Source organism: Mesitornis unicolor, unplaced genomic scaffold (genome assembly GCF_000695765.1).
Source record: "Mesitornis unicolor isolate BGI_N332 unplaced genomic scaffold, ASM69576v1 scaffold11032, whole genome shotgun sequence".
In the NCBI taxonomy this organism is placed as follows: Eukaryota; Metazoa; Chordata; class Aves; order Mesitornithiformes; family Mesitornithidae; genus Mesitornis; species Mesitornis unicolor.
In genome coordinates, this window is record NW_010167158.1 from 76,043 (window position 1) to 88,328 (window position 12,286).

Here is a 12,286-nt window from a genome sequence, read left to right on the forward strand (position 1 = left end):
CAACAAGAGGCCTGGGACATTTCCTGGCTGATCTCAAAGTGGCACCAACACCAGAAAGGGCGGCTTGAACCACCCTTAGCTGACAGCAGCAACAGAACTGCAGAAAAAACAGCAAAAATCAGCTGCCATCACTATGGAAAAACCAGCTCAGCTCGGTAACTTCAGCAAGATGAAAGCATCTGCAGTGTTACAGGCAGGTAAGAGCAGAGGGCCATGTTCAAACTCCACTTTGCCAGGTTCAACATGGAAGACCGTGCTCCAGACCAGCCAGCTCTGTGTCAACTTCCACAGAAATTCCCACTGTATCTCAGAGAAATAATTTTGTTACTCCAAAATCCAAACTGAACTACTGCAAAAACCAGTGCTGACCTCCTGGACCTAATTCATACTTCACACCATTTCACTCGCTGCAGCTGTACCAACTTTAAGGGAATTTACACATTAGTATAGAAGAAAGAAAAAGTAGGTCAGTTGTCTTTAGAAAAACAACTTGAATCTTCAGAGCCAATTTATTAAACTGAACCTACACAAATATGAAAGAATAAGGATCTCAATTGGCTTCAGTTTTTGAAGCTAGTACCTCAAGTCTACATTTCAAAGCCATGTGCATTTTGCATAATTTTCCTGCCTCTCATCAACGCCTTCCCTTGTAATTTTTGCTATATGCATCTTGAATTAAAGAAAAATAGTCATTTTCAGGCACTGTTAACCACGAAATGGATTCTCCAGGTTTCACTGCATATTAATAAGATCACTTTTGCATCCATTCAAATCTTGCATAATTATTTTATAGCTACTTTTTAGTTGAATTTGCTACAGCATATATATACCAACTTTGAATATGAATGTTTCTAGCATAAACATTCCCTTCCTATAATGATTCCAGCATATGTTATTATGTTAGGTAGAATAAAAATTTTTAAAAAACCTCAACAATAATTTTGTTCAGATCACAAATCAAAAGCTGACAGTGCTTAGGAAGAAACTACAATTAAGGCATCCTACATAATACATGCTTGTTGGTTTATTTAACTTTGTTCTGCAGTACATAGCATTATTCATCATCAAATAAAGGTTATTACGAAAAGGCTGGCCAAGAGTTTGATTTGATAAATTAGTTGCTATGTTCATGCAATGCTACTGGCTTATATATCTCTTAGAAATGGGCATAAATGCAATAAGAGAGTAACACTCTAAAATTAAGCAGAACAACAGTCATGCAGTTGTTCTGCCTCTGTAAGCTGCATCTGTAGTTCCTGCTTCAGCCATTGAACACAGGTCTCCAGGGATTGTCCTTATCACCATGCACAAATGTTTCCACAAAAGAATAACAAGTATTAGGGCTAAGACTGTGCTCACCTTTCAACAGGCTAAACCAAAATTTTCTTATGCTTCTCTAAAAAAAAGTTGAAAAAGTTTTCTTCAAATCTCTTGTAAAGTCAGTAACAGAGGAGAATTAAAACTTGTTTATAGTTTATTCTGTAACATGACAGCTGTTCCCAACTGGAAGAATTGAATTACAGCTCTCAAACAGTATCTTTGCTATAAACATCTCCAAGAACATCCACTTCTACTTGTTCTGCAGGGAATTTCCTACTCAGAGACTGCGCACAGAAGGACACTAAAGACTTCATTAAAAAATGAAATATTCTTCCTTCATTTTAAAAATCTGTAGCTTCATTTTTCATCTATCAATAGGGAGTCCTAAGACTTGCTCCAGGGAAAGTTGATCCTTAAAATCATAAGAAACTGGCTGATTCCTGTGGGCTTAGCCAAGCCAACCTCCAACAGAAGGCAGGTCAACCTTTGAAGTTAAGATTATGTTGCTCAGGTTTTTGCCACTTGAATTTTGAAAATCACCAAAGACTGTGATTCCACAACCCATGCAAGTGACCTGTTCCCAGACTTGTATCACCACAGACGATCTTTTGCCTTCTCTTGTGCGAGTCGAATCCAATTCTCTCATCCAGAGCAGAGTTGAGAGGAATAATAATTTTTCTTGGACCTGCAGGCTCCTACCCCTTGTAAACATTTCTGTTAGTGCTTATCTTAAATATATTCTCTCTTATATATATTTATATATTTAAATTAACACTCACCAGCCACTGCTGAGGTATTTCTGGCAGAGGCATTTGAGGAGGCGCTGGCAAACTGTTGGCAACTTCTTGCTTCTGTACATGTTCTTTTATTTCAAAACCTGTGAAAGAGCAACAGATATCACTTAACACTTTGGTCGATGCAAACATGACATTTTTTCTGTATGTGGACACCATGTCTGACTGTCACACACTGAAATCTGGCACACAGTGCTGCTCACAACCTACCTCCCAAGTGCAGTTACTGAGGCAGGGCTGGAAGAATGCTGGGAATTTAGGAATTTAATCAAGCAGAACAAATACATACTTACTCTATATGATAATGACATATATGCTATTTGGATTAACAAATACCAGACATAGAAAAAATGTACAGGAAATCGTTTTAAAATGCCTATCCATCTAGAATCAAAAGACTTAAACAGCTAAAATTCAAACAAGTTGCCAGGTGCCTACCACACAAATTAAAACCATTTCTGGGGGGAAGATACTACACTTCTGAATATCGCAATGGCACCGTACAGTGAATATAACATGGCTGGCCTGTGGGGCAGTATGTGGCTGGCTGCCTTTTTACCAGAGATGAGCAACAGTTGCTTCCATGGCACATTTTGGATGGGCAAGGCTATCATGCAGAAATTAGTCCAAAACTACCTTTCATGCGAAAATGGCAGGTAAGAGGGCAGAAAAGAGACCCTGTCTCTCTCCCTCCCCTGCAGCAGTGGTGACAGCTGCTCAGCCAAGCCCAGAGCACCCATGTTCCCTGGGCTCCCTGCTTCTCCACCATCTCTAATCATGGAGCTGTGGTGGGAGTCCGCACAAGTCCGGGCAGATGCGGGATGCTCCCACAACCCAACCTGGAGCACACTGCTGCTGGGGGGACATTGCCCATACCAGCTCACCATGAACAGAACTGTACACTGAGCATGTTTTCCTACCATTTCTTTCTTCCATTCTTTCTTTTTTTTTTTAAATAATCCCATAGTTTTTCAGGTGAATTTGAAAAGCAAAAAGGAGCCAAATGTAAAAACTGAGAGAGGGTCCTCTGTATCACTGTTGCATCTCCCTCCCAGGGAAAAAGAGGAGTCACCCGTTCATTCTGAGTTTTTGGGACAATAGTTTAAATCCCAGTTGAACTCATTTCATAGGAACATGATACTGTTTATTTTTCTAAATATCAAACGGGAGATTAGGGTGCATCTCCTCAATGTTCTGGCAAAAATTCAGTCAATGGATTGTAACCTGCTTAACCCTGAACTGAATTTAGCTCCTAGTGTTCAGTTTAAAGTATATATTTACATAGTCAAATGGATGTTTTTTGGTCAAGATCATATGATTCTCAAAAATGTAATCAATGATGAAATGTTTCTTGTCATAATAACCCAGTCCCACCGGCTGTGAAGTCATGGATTGAAAAACAACACTGATAAAATAAACTAGTTCTAAGGGCTACATATTCTTTCTTCGTACAAATCAAGAAGGGGAATAGTCTTGGGAAACATTCAAATTTCTTTTTTTTTTCAGTATAACTTTCACTTGTTCCTCTTCATGAAGAATGAATCCATATTATGACTGCTATCCATATCCAAGTCTCCCATGCTTTCCGTAACAACCAAAAGTTGTTCTTACTGCAAAAATGTGCGCCACGTGAATTCTATTGATTCTGTAAAAGTAGTTTTTTCCCAGTTTTAAACTATGTGTGTTTCAACAGTTATTTTATTCTACCAAATTACACAGCAAAGTCAGCATTATAGGTTTATGGCATCAGGTCCCTTTAAGGAAAACACGCAATGTTGACAGTAATATTAAATGACTAAATCCACCAACAGTTCTTACTCCAAAATAAACTGCTTGTGTCTTTGTTTTTTAGAAGAAAGTATGAGTTTAAGAAGGAAATGCCAAGTGTTTTCTTCAGACCTACAATCCATTGGGCATGCCAAGGCTCAGGAAGAAAAATAAAGTTTATAGTCTTGCCAGCTATGCAGAGTAACCACTGGTTTGGATCTGGGGCAAGTCGAGGCCAGGCAGCTATAACCTGAAGAGTACATCTGCCTGGGCCAGTTCTCTCTGCTTGATAGATATTAAATGAAGAAAACAGTGTGTATTTGGGAGACGTAACAAAACATGACAAAAGACTTCTAAAGAATTCTCCAAGTAAGAACTAACTGGGTTTAAAGTGTTTTACTAAAAGCCAACCAGGCAATTACAATAATTTCCACACCTTTACAAAGAAAAACATAATTGTCTATTTCCAGATGTTAGAAAGAACCCAGGCAGTTCCCAGTTGCACAGATCCTTCATTACTGTTCCCCATTGATTTTAAATTGTTTGCTCCAGCAATTGAAATATCCTGTTGGATTCACACAGTTGATTTTTGCTAATGCATATGAAGAGCTTGAACTCAGCATAGTCCTCAGGCCTCTTAAACTGTGCCAGCGACCCGAGAGCTCTCGTGGAGCTATGTGGGTGGAGTAAAACAACATTTTGAAAAACAGACTCCGAATGACAGTTCAGCTTAGTTACAGAATGCTCTGGTTTTATGCATTTTTTAATGCTTTTAATTTTAATGACGAGATGAATAGTTTCAAAGGGATGGGAGTACTGAATGTTTTAACTGATAAAAAAAGCAGCTCTAGTGAAGTACATGGCTTCACTGGAGTTTCACATGCAGCTGCAGTCAGTGCAGGATGGCAGAGCTCCCAAGGAGGCAGCTTCTCTCCTTCCCTGCCCTGCCGCTGCCACGCCAGTGTAAGCATGTGTGTGGCCTCAGGTTGAACCAGACCAGGGAAGTGACACTGGTTAGGACTAAACCATCAAAAAACCCCCAAATAATGCTTGTGCTAGCAGAAAGGAAGATGCAACACATGGTGAGCAAGAATGAGCAGCCTGGGGAGAGACACAGGACGCTGTTTTTAGAGGCCATGCTGGCTTAAATTCTATTTAAACTGCAGTTCCACAAACCAGATTTTACAGACATATAAAGCATAGTCCTGTGACCTCTTGCTTAACTGAACTATGGGATTTCCTTGAATCAATTCTTGTTTGAACTTGAGTATATCTTTTAGCAAAATATTCCATCTTGATAAAATGCCAGCGATGGCGTACAGATCTTACCAAGTTCTTCCATTAGATCATAGCTTCAAGGCTCAAAATATGTGCTTTATTTCCACTTCGAAACAAACATTCAGCCATTGCACACTGCTTTTTTTGTTGTGTAAGTCTAAGAGCTCTTTCTCAGTCATTCCTTTTTTACATCAAGATTAATTACAGCACCTCATTTTGGATAATTTGAAGGCACATTTCTGGATCCTTTAATCACTTCTACAACTTTTGTTTGAAATGTCTACATTTTATCTCCTTGAAAGCAGGCACTAGAAGTACGTATAATATTCCAGTGAACACTGCACTGAACCAAGTCCTACATCTTAATATATGGATCTTGTTAAGGGAAGCATCCTGTAATAGAATGTATTGGATCTTGTTACAGATCAGGTAATAGGCTTTAGAACCCAAACAATAGGTGCAAAAGACACCTACGGTCCTTGAGTCTTTGCATCTTTGGTCACATCTACAGTCATAAATTAAACGTGCCTGGGAAGGTGCTCTGGTACAGAGAAATCCATACCCATAAGGCTAAAACCTCTCACCCTTCAAAACAAGAGTGGAGGTTGATGATTTTGGGTCTGTTGGAAAGAGGCCTTTGCCAGTGCTGACTCCCAAATCACACCTAGGAACTGATGAAGGAGAGGAGTCAGTGCAGGCCAAACCAATGCCAAAGACCACTCCATAATTTAACTGCATAAATAATTCAATTCCAGGTCCAGAAACATACCCAGCACTGTTTAATTTACTAGTAGAGCTCTAGCTTTTGTGTCCTGAAACACCATCCACAATCCAGAAGGAAAGGACATGACAGCTCTTCCCTGTGTTTGCAAAGTTGGCAACACAATGTTGTCTGACTTCTTCAGGAAGTCAAATGTTTTTCCTAATAAATCTGGTTGAAAAGATTACAAGAAGAACGTGCAGTGTCAGAACAGCACTGTTGAGGATATTTTGAACTCCTGTAAGATACAGCTGTTTCTAAACATATCAAATTGCAGGTTCTCACCTACAGGTTTTGGTTTTGGGGAGTTTGGTATATTTTGATTGGTTTTTGGAGCATGAAGCCTTCTTCCACAATATGTGATATTGGTACCTGCCTCCTATCAGTAAGTAAAGTAAAAATAGCGATGAGTCTAAGAATGTCAAAATGGAAAGGAAGACAACCATTATTTTCAAATCGATCTCCTTTGGCTTGAATTTTGTGGCAAAACCAATTTCTTTACTGAAGGGGGAAACACTGCACCAAACAAGACCACATTTTTTTAGCACTGGAGAAGAAACAAATCATGAGAAATTCAACTGCTCACAACGCAGCATTCTACTTCAACAAACTCTGGTATTTTTCAAAAATGTAAACACTGAGAGTTTACACTGACAGTATTTCTGTCAAATGTAGGAGAGACAGAGGTCTTATAGCCCAGATGCCACTTCATGCAGAAAGGTGCTGTAAATAAATATAAGAATACTGATAGAAAAAATAGTGAGGAATATTCTTTGTATAAGCTCTGCGGAAAGGTTGCTGTGCACAGGGAATCATATATATTATTGTATTATTTATATTGCATTCAGTTCCATAAGTTCTCTTCTTGACAGAGGCAAAAGCAATTGTGCAAACAAAATGGTTTTAGAGAGGAAGAAAAGGAGAAAGTGAATATTGCAAAATGCAAACCAAACACTCTGACAGCCACCTCCTAGCTATGGCTTGGCGCCCCTGTATCAGCCACGCACCAACTCAGTATCAAGACTTTTGATGAATTTGGGTCATTTGACAGAGATGCAGTATCTACGCATTTATAAATGGTGCTGTGCCCAGCACTCCCGGACACAGCATTACTTTTCCATCAAAACTCATAAATAGCATTGCTGCCATAAACGAAATGAAGTAACCACTGTATCAGAAGTCAAAACATTCTATCTAGCACGTAATTTTGTGGCTGGATTCACCCATGTGCACTCAAGATACTTCCATTATGCCTATTGCTATATTTTATTGCTGAACATGAAGGAAAACATTCAGGAAAGTTACACTTTGACTTCACCCTGTCTTTCTACCTTGCTTCAATTTAAGGCTTGCCTTTAGCCCTTACAGCTATTTCACTGAGCACAGACTTCTCTGCATTCTGTAAGTGAGAAAACCAACCCCTGGCACCGACCTTTTGATGACTGTATCCTCAAGAGAATGTTAGTTATTACTGCCTTCTTCTCCCTGACAGTGGAAGTTAGATATTCATGGTCCAGAAGTTCAAGAAACAGGCGCAGCTCAACTATTAACTCTTCCATGGCTGAAAGACAAAAAAAAAGAGAATTACTTTTTCTAAAAAGTCCCATTAGAAAAAAAGACAAGAGTTAATTCTCATTTATTCACATCCCAAGTCTAACCATTCTATGATTCTGTGAATCTATCTTTAAGGTCCCTTCCAGCCCAAACCATTCTATGATTCTAAAACCAACAAAATAGTCCATTAGTGAGGACTACTGGCACTTGTAGCAGTTATCTTGAAACTGATGCAGAAAAGAGAGTTCTTTTCACATACCACAGCATCAAGCCAGCACTAGACAACAGTAAGTGCAGCAGTGGTGGCCATCTGCTTTTCTACCAGTGCCATTTTGGTTCCTCTTTAACAAACAATTTGTAACTTCAAAACAAAATTAATATTTGATAAAGCTTCTAGACAAATTGATATTTTCATGCATCTTTAGGGAAAGTCTCTTTTTCCCTCATGTTATTTCTTCTGCTACTGCGGGGAAAAAACCAGCATATATTCCTTTTTTACAGTGATTCATGTTTCTTGTAACTTTCAAAGACAAGCTCCCAACCCATTACATAATTTCGTATTACTCCTCAGATTCCTGATGATGGACTTCATATTTCATTCTATTTCTGCTATTCCAGATCTCAAGGCTTTCCACTTCTTTCCACAAAAAAATTACATTCCTTCTCTGTATTCCCAATGTTTCTCATTTTTTTATCAACAAACTTTATAAGCATATTTCTATTTTTTTCCTTTCAAATTACCTCTAAAGTGTTGCATTGTCATACTAACTGCAGTAGCTCAGACTATACATATAAACACATTTGTTACAGCCTAATCATATGAAACCTATTCAGCAGGTTTATGAGAAGCCACTGGTAATGAACATAATTTTCATGTTTCAGTTCTCTCATAACTCTGATATTCTCTGGTCCCTTTGCTTAAGTGGACTCCCTGTTTTTAGTTTAAGTTTCAGCTTAGTTCACATTTCTATACTTTCTGTATCTGATGACATTATCCTCATTAAAAGATGAGGAGGAACATCCGCTTCATTTCGGAGCCGCACCTAGGATTAATCTCAGTGGCATCCTCATTCCAAAATGCCTCTACTTAAATTTTTCTCTACTTATTCACATTTGTTTTTATAGTCCTTTCAAGGCGAGTGCTGCTGAGTCTCTTCAGACCTCTAAAAAGTACATTCTTTGCTGCTCACTCCCTTACCAGCTCTTCTCCACTCCTAAAACCTTTTCTGATATGGTTGTTTACCCAAGTGAACCTGGAATCCTTTTTTCCACTTCTGAGAAGTGCCTGGATGTTTAAACGAGCCTTGGCCTTGATGCATTTGTTTTATCTGATGCTTGAAGACAGCACCGTGCAAAGAAACCTGCAGACATCAGCTATGGTCTTACAAGGGGTTGTTGGTCCCTCCTTGTCTCCAGTGAATGCAGATTTTCCCATTTAATTGCAGACTGTATTTGCCAGCACACTCTGGCTACTCTGGCAAGAAGCTGTCTAGAAGTTCATCAGAAAACCAAAGTACTTCACAACAACCATATTAGTTTCACTGTCGTTTACATTATGGAACAACAACATACACATGTACAGCTTTCTGAAGCAAAAAGGTATAGGTTCAGATTTGCAAAGTGGTAAGTGATCACACAACTCAAGAAGGAAAAAAGAAAGAGGACATACAACCTAGAAAAAATAATACCCAAACAATCAGGTCTTAGTTATTTTTTAAATTATATGCTTTAGAAATAAGATGCATATTCCATTAAGAGTACAGTGGTCTCTGTGCTGAATATAACAAGTATTACCATTGTTGTTATGAGCTTTATTTTAATTATGGAATATATGAATCTCGTAATGTTTACTTATTTATTATAATACATACCTTCCAAATACTATCATTACCGTAGAATCTAGGCAGTAGTCATGAAATCTAACCAGTATACAGTACAAGAAAAGTATATTTTTCAAGTAGTTCTGCAGCCATATAAATTACTGTCAGTAATTGCATATATTACTGTGCTAAAATTTCTTTACAATGGCAAGTTTTCTGGATTCTTTAAGGCAAGGGACTGTGAGGAAGCTGAAAAGGAGCTCTCCCTTCTCCTCTTCCCCAATGAATACCCTGTGCCACAGTCACCACATTTCTTTGCCAAGAACTTTCACTTCTGTGAAGGGAGAGAGAAAAAGGATGAAAGCAGCAGATATCATCCGTGTGCGCAGTGTGCACCACTGTTTCAAGTTATTAAAAATGATAAGATCCTTGTACTCAGGAGCTTACAATCTAATATAAACAGACAGATTGCAAAATGAGAAATGAAAACAGACCAAGGAGTTATGACACAAAGAGACAGGGAAGCAAGAGAAGAAGAGATAAGGAATCGCTGCTGGAGAGACTCCCAGAGCAGGCATCGCCCCAAATCTCTCCTGAAGCCTCATCACATAAACCTGTGGCCTCCTCCTCCTCCTCCTCCTCCTCTTCTTCCATGGCTTTGGGGGAAATGTCTAACACAGTCACTGGTGACCACAGCCCGTTGACCTACAATGACCAAGCCGCCAAAGTTACTGAAGCAGTTTAACTGCACCCAGAAGAGGATTTTTTTAAAAAAACCAAACCCTTGATTAGGACCAAGAGAAGATGACAAGAAGTTCATACCAGTGAAATAATGCTTACAAAATCTCCAAACCACTGCCTTAGTAACACATTCACCGTAACTACATTTATATTTGGCCTGGTGTCCAGCATTGTGGTTCAAATACCCAATAGTGTATCATAAAGGAATACAGACCGTGAACAGACTTGTTTTTCCTGCCTTTGGGAGCTTACAGGTGTATGACACTGACTTCAAGAAAGCAGTCATAAAGCTAGCTTAAAAGTTAATATGACAACAGAATAAAATTGTTAGCAGTTGTTGTAAAATGCTAGGCATAAATACTTAGACATTGCTTCTCTTACTTTTCTACCAGGATTGAATTCAGGTTGTATTTTCTTTTGTGGAAGTTAATAGCATCACAGACATCAAAGTGTGAATGAAGTAAATCCTGAATTTCACTTATGTATATGCTAAACACTCAAAAAGAAAGGGAAACACGTCTTCCACGTATCTTAAAAAGGCACTTTACTTTTGCAATAATGCTTTTGCTGCTTAAGCAGCGAACAGAAGTACTGTCATGGAGTGCATTTAAAGTCTTAAACAAGGAAATTAAAACTCTTTTTTTTTTTCTAAGATGGCAACAAATAAACTTTTATGTACTTGAGGGAAAAATAAAAGTTTGCCTGTTGTCAGTCCTTGGCTTATTTTTTGGATTAAAGAATCTTCTTTTCTCCTTCCTAGAAATATAATGATATGCTTACAAAAAGTAATGGAACTGAAAAATAGAAAATTCACATAATGCATATTTTCAGTAAGCAATCATTACTTCTGAAATGGAGACTAAAAATGACAGGGTGATGCAAGTCCCAAAGAAAAACATACTCTTCCAGTGAGAGATTACCCTTGGAAATCTGACATTACCACAGAATAAGAATAATAATCAGAAGGCTCTCAAAAAGGGGCTAATTTATTTGACAGTTTTGGCTATATTCTCATTGCCAAAGGAATTACTTTTAAGTGGCAGGGGGGGAAAGGCAGGGTGGAGCTCAGGGACAGTAATCACAACAGTAAGCACATTTTAGCTTGACTGAGGAGCAAAATCACATTCCATATTAAATGATAAGTTCGTTCTATGCTCAATAGGAATTATAGGCCCCTAATGAGCTGCTGCAATTGCTATGCACAAATAAAAAACAATGATACATCCAGAAGGGTTTCCAGGACTGGCTCTCAAGAGTTTTAAAGTTTTTCAAATGACAGCACATAAAAACTATATACACAAGCCAGCAATGGAATACACCAAGGTAAAAATAATCAGAGGAAGGCAATTACATCACACTGTAGTTTTTGTTCCAAACCAGAACTAAAACCAACTGGGACTAAAAGAGCATGATGATGCAATTATCCCAAATCTACATATATGGGCACTAGCCTATTTTTTAAATATATAAAGTTTTCACTTCAAATTGATTAAAAAAATTTAGCAGCAGTGCTATGTTGCACAAATGATCTTCAAACTACACACCTAATCCTACAGTAGTAGTTATTCTCCAAAAAATGTTCATGCTGCAGTTTTGTCCTACAGAAAAAAATATGTTCTCTAACTCACACACCACACGGACCAATTTCAATGCATCTATGTTCTCACCTCTTAAAAATCTAAGCGTCCATATTCTGTTAGCAGTATGATACTTCGGAAATTTCTTCAGAAAAACGTTAAAGCTGGTGATGGCCAGCTGGCTGTGTAATTAAAATTAGTCTGTTTCAAAATCTGATTAAACCCTACTAAAAGCCAGTATGTAAAAATTTCTTTAAACATATAGACTCTTCCACTCTGCCAAAAAAGCGTCGTTGGCATTTGGGTACACAAGCAACAGTGGAGAAACCAAACATATGATCTGGTTTTGAATCAAAAATAAAGCGTGAACTGCATATTTATAAGCATTGCTATTGAAATAGTGTAACCTGCCTTAGTTTTGTATGTCGTCATTTGAATATTTTATTAAAAAGCTCATAACAGAATACCGCTGGGGAAACCATGTCTGCATTTTATAAAGATATAAGTATCAGAGACACTATGAAGAATGTAGAACCAGGAGACAAAAATATTTAAATTATGAAGTAATACACAAAATCACTTTGACTTGCTTCCACTCAATGCTATAATGCAGTTACAAAAAACCAGTAATTAACAAATAAGTTCCTTTTATGACTACATTATCATCATCTAGGG

General features: G+C 38.1%; 1 protein-coding gene across 2 annotated transcripts in view; it reads right to left on the reverse strand.

The window, feature by feature from the left end:
* Positions 1-9,912, reverse strand: part of AFAP1 (actin filament associated protein 1) — a 63,754-nt gene extending 53,842 nt beyond the window's left edge. For both annotated transcript variants that reach the window (XM_010178596.1, XM_010178595.1), the window contains exons 1-3: positions 9,908-9,912; positions 7,352-7,480; positions 2,100-2,197 (exon numbers count right to left, since the gene is read on the reverse strand). In XM_010178596.1, coding sequence (XP_010176898.1) covers positions 2,100-2,197; positions 7,352-7,478 — 225 coding nt within the window. In that variant the 5' untranslated portion in view covers positions 7,479-7,480; positions 9,908-9,912. The remainder of the gene's footprint in view (positions 1-2,099; positions 2,198-7,351; positions 7,481-9,907) is intronic.
* Positions 9,913-12,286: the final 2,374 nt, after the last annotated feature.